The sequence below is a fragment of the Opisthorchis viverrini genome, assembly GCF_000715545.1.
Source record: "Opisthorchis viverrini unplaced genomic scaffold opera_v5_375, whole genome shotgun sequence".
In the NCBI taxonomy this organism is placed as follows: domain Eukaryota; kingdom Metazoa; phylum Platyhelminthes; class Trematoda; order Opisthorchiida; family Opisthorchiidae; genus Opisthorchis; species Opisthorchis viverrini.
The window spans coordinates 339,539-346,065 of record NW_008752032.1 but is presented as its reverse complement, the minus strand read 5'-3'; the positions used below and the strand labels follow the sequence as shown (position 1 = coordinate 346,065).

The following is a 6,527-nucleotide window of genomic DNA, read 5'->3' as shown; positions in this document are numbered from 1 at the left end:
TACGTTAGACAACCCGTACTTTCAAATTAAGGACCTGCACACCCATTAATGGTAGGTTTTTTAACGTGGCTTGGGTACGGAGATGTAACCGTGCATATATTAATCATATCCCAGCTATTGCTTCTATAGCGGAACTGCTTTCCCCGGGTGTATAAAGAGCCGCGCGTTGCAAACGTATACAACATAGCAGGAGAATAGAAGCAGAAGTATATAGACACTTGGAGATAGAAGCTGACCCCGCTTATCGAACTAGTTGAACGTGTTATTAGGTCAGTACCGTAAACGTGTCCCCATACACTACTCTTGACTATCTATAGGCGTGACAACGTCCCTGGTATCTTCTGGATGTAGTGCAGCGTTAATTCGTGTAACTTTGGGAAACCATCCTGAGGTGAGGAATGCTGGAAATGTTGTGTATGTGACCGATTCTACCGGAGACGTTGGTTGCATCGCATCCCGACGGTCTTTTCTAAGGAGCTGTGGAAAGCTGAAGTTAAAAATGTGAATAACACACTGCCTAGAAGTGAATGAGAAAGCTGCCGGCAAACCAACCGATTTCGAGAGGCGAAAGATTGTAACAGGACTCAAGCACAATGATCAGCCCTGGACTGATATGAACAGATCCGCCGTTGGGAATACGATGAATTCCAACTGCTTTCTGATCTTAAACGTTCCCTACCAGGATCGCCTCTGTTTCAGCCAGCCCTTTCGATTCCGTCAGTACAGGCCCCTGTGGGTCTTTATTTAAAATTTCTCAGCTGCGACATTAGCTCGACTAATCGTCGGACGTTTTCATGGACTGTCCATGGTATGTGCATCAGCACTCAGGAGAGCATAACTTTAATGAACTCTATTCGGTTCTCGAAATTGCCGCTTCCAGCCCACACCGGTTGGCTCATCGACTGTCACCAGATATTTTTAGTACACTACCGATTTCCCCCTGACTTGATGTGAATTGATCCACCGTATAACCCGCCAGGATACCCTAAGACAGAAATACAGGGTATTTCGCATCTTCTAGGCTTATATGGGGTTGCACACTGAATCCCAGCTGACATGAACACTCGGTAAGTTTGGTTTTTCCGCCCGAGCTGCGTGATCACTACCAGTCTCTGACGCAACTACATTACAAAGCTGGAAGATAAAGTGGCGCAGAAACATGATGCCTTTCTCCTCTGAGGCTCCCTGTCATGATGGAACCACTTTACTGTTCCACGAACTATTCGCTCTGTTTAATGCATGTGTCACCACTTATGGAAATTTAAATTGGATCGGAGAGTCATTGCGGGCTTTGCTGTGCCGTTCACCGTCTGCTAACGTCGAATCTGTTGAGTAGAGCCAAATAAGACTTTATCCCATGGCATCAGCTCACTAACCTAGGAGCATAAGGAAAGCTGAATCTCGATGGAATAAATAGAGTGAACTAATCAAATATCATGATGTGGCAGGATGAAAGTTCGCTGCGCAGCAGGTCAAACAAACAACCTATCAAGTTTCACACGCTCGGTTCATTTGCCACAAGGCCTGAAAAGGTGCAGTTTTTCATTTAGCTTTGGTTGTTCGTTCGTCGGACAGCTCTCCTTTGTCACGTCACGGTCGGTTGTGTTACCAGCGGATGGGTGAAACGGTCATGGAATAAATCTACGTATTTTTAAATGTCCCGATCGATGAATGTCGTAAACACTACGTGTCTGTGTCTGAAAATATGTTCGGACCGTATTTGTACACAGCCTGCGGAACCCTGTTGCAAGACTACAAAATCGATTGTCCAACCGAATGTGCAATATCGCTGATAGGTTTCAAACCTGGTTTCAGCCATCTGGCGTCAGTAACAGACAAGTCTGGTTAAGCAGCTGTTGCACGCGGAAACAGAAAAGGCCCATAAAGGAAACTATTCGCAAGGTTGCTGAAAACTCTTCGACACCTACAACCGCGACAGCCTACAACCGGTTTCGCCTTCTCGGGGCTCATCAGGTAGGGGCGGTCCCCGAGTTCTCGTCAACCTTACGTTCTGCTTAAACCCAGCAAGCTCGTGAGCAGTTTTCTTTATGAAAATAAACTGCGATATCTCGAATATCGTGCCAACTGAAACATGAGGCGGCCTTTGTACAGCACTTTCAGTTGTAGAAAAGAGATTCAGCTGAGTCTCTCGTGAGAACCAAATTGATTTGCAAATGAGTGTATTTCTAGAAATGGTCCAACATTAGTAAAGACGATTGTCGGATGATTGAAACATCAGATGACTCGGATCAACAAGCAGTAATTAGGGTAGTTGGCGTCCTGAAACCTGGGGCTCTCACCCGCTTCAACCGTTGAATTTCTGCTTGGCTAAAGAACGAGTGAGCTAGGTAATACAGAAACCTACTCTTTCCGAATTAGTTGAACGTCAAGAAGAAACAGCCGTTATGTTGATTCCGCATGTTGATGCACAGTCGCATTTACAGTTCCGCAGCAGTATGGAATAACTTGTTAGGTCACTCCTGCCGAAGCGAGAGATTTCTTCCCACTTCCATATACGGTTCAGCCTGCTCGTAGGTAGCCGTACATTCGATATCCACTTTCGAAAGATGTTAGAGATGGTTCGTATGAGTGGTATTTCCCAAGACAAAAAAGTTTGCTTAAAGTGGACATTTCATGCGTGTGCGTGCGGAGTGATTTACGCCTAGTATCACTTCTCTCCAAAGTACACGCACTCTGTTGCCGTTGAGACACAGAATATGACATTTACTGAATGAATCCTTAAAGGAGAGACATTTCTCCCTGAGCCTTCAAAAGGTTACTTGATTAGGCTTTACGTTCCGCTGCTCCGCTCTTGATTGAAGTTGGCGCCTCATCCGTTGGGATTCTGCCACCGATAGTTTAATTCACAGGCTATAGTCTGAACCTAACAGCGTTCACAAACAGTACTTTATAGGTATTCGGATGTACAGCTACTTTCCAATACGGCAAGTTGGCATAGTGCATTGTAAACAGAGGACTGAAACAGAATTCCATAGTGTGGCTCAGGGGCGAGGTGGCTCAGTGATCAGAGCGCAAATTTACTGACCGAAAGGTCCGTGGTTCGAACCCGACCTCTGCCTGTCGACTTCCCCTGTCTAGGCTTGGGCAACCTGACAGTATCCCAGCCCTCGTGCTTCCTTCGGATGGCATGGCAGCTAGGCACCGGAGGGGTGTTACAGCTGAACGATTTAAAATTTAAAAATTTAGTGTAGCACCTACGACTACAGAGCTTTACTCGCACCCAAAACCCATCTGATCAAGGGAGTCGGCATTGATTTGTTTTTGAAGTGCGGCTTCTACGGGATATTGTGTGGGACATGATGTATCTTCGTTCGCAGCTGAGATTCGACTTTCCGAGTCATTGCTATTAATTAGTGATTAGAAGCGTGCGCTTCCTAGCAGTCTCAATGCGATCTTCCCTACAGCTCATAAGCTAATAAATGAATTAACAGCTGATCGCCAAGGCCACAACTCCCAGCAGTTCACTGGCGTTGGTTGTAAACTATACATGTCGTTTTTGTAATCTGCATAATGACGTCTCATCGAAAAGCAGAGTTTACAGTAAATAATGGACGAAACACGACAACATACATGAGACCCGCTGGTGTGACAGCGATACCACGGACCAGTCTCAAGGTCTGAACTGTTCCGCAATTCGTTCGTGGTTGTACGGTAGCGAAGCATCGGTGTTGAACACTGATGTCATGCTGTAGATGATGATGATGATGATTTGCACTTAGTTGCATTCATGTAGCTGAACAGTTATGGAAGTTTGTGTTCAACTTCGAAAAATTGTGCTTTCAACAGATATGGTCTATGCACGAGTAAGCTTTCTTACATTCCTCTCTAGTTTACGTTATCTCTTGCCCGTTCTTCTACAAGTCTTCAAACAATATTTCAGCTCCTCCGTGGCAAGTGTATAGCTTTGTCACTTATTCAGCTGGTGTTTAACATATACACCATATTCGACCTACTTCGTTACATGATGTCAGGAATTCCTAGTTTTGTTTGTTTTTGTGAGAAATGGGAAACAAACTTTGGAAACGGAGCTCGACAACGGGGCGACAACAATGTCAAACACCCAGGAGTGCAGCACGGAAAATTGCGCAGTTGTTTGATCAAACCTCTATTGTTTTTCGCTACCAGATTATCCGTGTAATTTGGCTATCACCTGATTTGGAAAATCTACCCTCCCTACTCAACTAAATCATGCGATGACCTTGGCGCAAAGAGGGAATCAGTTGACTCTGCCGTTGCCACCGACTTAATTTGCAAATTAGTGTGTTCCACTAGTTGTGTAAAAATTTACTATGTGAATAGAAAATGGGGTCGACGTGAACTTGGAAAATGCTGCTACCTGATGAGCCCCAACGTGGGCGAAAATGGTCGTGGACTGTCGAAGAGATTTCAGCAACCTTATGAGTAGTGTCTTCCACCAGGTTAGTGTGTTGTCTCTGCTGTATTTCTTCATTTATCGTCGAGCGATAAATCCGCCGATGCATTTCCGATGTACCTAGCCAGATTCACTCTCTATTTTTTCACTTCCAGTGTGATTTTGGTTTTGCCAAATATATCGGAATCGGTCAACGTACCTGGACTTTCTGTGGTACACCGGAATATGTGGCCCCAGAGGTAATCCTCAATAAAGGGCACGACTTTGCTGCTGACTATTGGTCACTTGGGATCCTAACCTTCGAATTGTTGACTGGGACGTAAGTAAAATTCACAAAATACCAACATATTACCATTGCATACTCCAACTGCGAACTCACCACCTTTTTCAACCATTTACAGACCCCCGTTTCAGGCATCAGAACCAATCAAAATTTACATGAAAACGCTCAAAGGGATCGATGCGTTAGGGCTTGCACAGAACAAATATATTTGTCTCAAAGCGTTGCAATTTATCCGGCGTCTTTGTCGGTTCAATCCATCCGAACGAATGGGCGTCGGGAGGCATGGGATACAGGAAATCAGAAGTCACAAGTAAGTTGATCAACTGATTCTACTTCTCCCAGGTGCATTTGATGAGTGAACAGTCATGTATGCTATTGCGGCAAATATTGGTAGGTCAGAGTACGTAGGGGGTCGTTAGTTTGTCCCCTGAAACTGGCAATTAAGCAACTGCAAGCGTTTCATTACCAATCTTTATGACATCGTTAGTGCATCGTTATGAAGCTGTTCGGCTATGTGGAACTGAAAGTGCACTTGACAGTTGCGCGCATGTGCTTATATGCGAGCTGCTAGCTGCACATGGTCTTCATTCACGATTGGTTGTTCTCGTGCGCCGCGCTGTGGATTGGCTGGGCAGCCTGTGTTTTGGTTAAGTGATATTCATGAGAGTTTAATTTTTATCCTCTTCAACACTCGTCCACTGATAGGCCACCAAATGAGCTCTGATCTTGACTTTTCCTTGCCTTACCATGCGACCTTCGTTGAGCTCCCTTTTCTCGATTAGCGTGCAGCGTAGCCCACTTCGTTTGATTTCTCCGGTTGGTTTGCGAGTTTTCTGAACGTAGTTAAGCCTAGATTGGGTCCAGGTCGACGTGCCGAGTAATCGAGTCCGTCGTGGAGCGCCTTGCTCCTAAGAATTCCCTTGATTTCCATGATTCTCCGCGTTTTCCAAATCGAATGTGTGATCTTGACCCTAATCATGTCTTCTGGTTGTCGCAGTTGTATCCATCTGCGTCTGTTATTTGTCCAACCTAAAACCTATTGCAGATGGTGCAGTGTATTTTCCATACTACGCTGTTGCTTTTTTGTGACCCTCCGACGGTATCGCATGTGCGAAAATCACTCGTATTTGTACGTCAGACGCGGCTAGCCGTACGAATAGTAACCTGTACAGGCTGCTACCTGACTATTTTAGCGTACGCTGCATCGCTTCGCTTTACAATGACGTGCTGATAATGTCCTGTGGATTATTGAAAACATCTGCAATTGCGAGATGGCTCAAGTGGTTAAAGCGCGAGTTTACTCACATGAAGGTCTGTGGTTCGGCCCCTCTGCCTATCGGCTTCCCTTGTCTAGGCTTGTCTGGGCAACCTGGCAGTATCTCAGCCCTCCTGTTTCCTTCAGACGGTATGGTAGTTAGTTACTGGAAGGGTGCTACAGCCGAACGATGTTGTATATGTCGCTTATTACTGCAACTGTCGAACTACCCCTTTCAGCGGACAAACTAAAAGCCACTAGTTAGGTTAGTTAGATTTAACTTCTATCAAGTCCGGTTGGATTTTTACTGTACTCCTAGTTCTCCATTCCTTTTGCAGAACTGAGCGAAGCCTGTGTTACAAATACGAAAGTAGAAACCACGTTTCGAAGTGATTTTCTGTCCCTAATCAATGCCAACTTCAGGCTCATCATCATCATCATCATCGACAGCATGACATCAGTGTTCAACACCGATACTTCACCGCCGTACAACCATGACTTATTTGAAAGCCTTATTGTGAAGAAAAGAGTAAAGGTGGACGAAGGAGGGACTTAGTGCTAGCTTAACACAATCATTCCGAGGTGCCTACACCTCC

At 45.2% G+C, this 6,527-nt stretch overlaps 1 protein-coding gene across 1 annotated transcript in view; it reads left to right on the top strand.

Moving 5' to 3' along the window:
* Positions 1 to 6,527, top strand: part of T265_10499 (hypothetical protein) — a gene marked incomplete at both ends in the record, with an annotated part of 150,856 nt that overhangs the window by 134,814 nt on the left and 9,515 nt on the right. The window contains 2 exons of the mRNA XM_009176886.1: positions 4,549 to 4,712; positions 4,795 to 4,913. Coding sequence (XP_009175150.1) covers positions 4,549 to 4,712; positions 4,795 to 4,913 — 283 coding nt within the window. The remainder of the gene's footprint in view (positions 1 to 4,548; positions 4,713 to 4,794; positions 4,914 to 6,527) is intronic.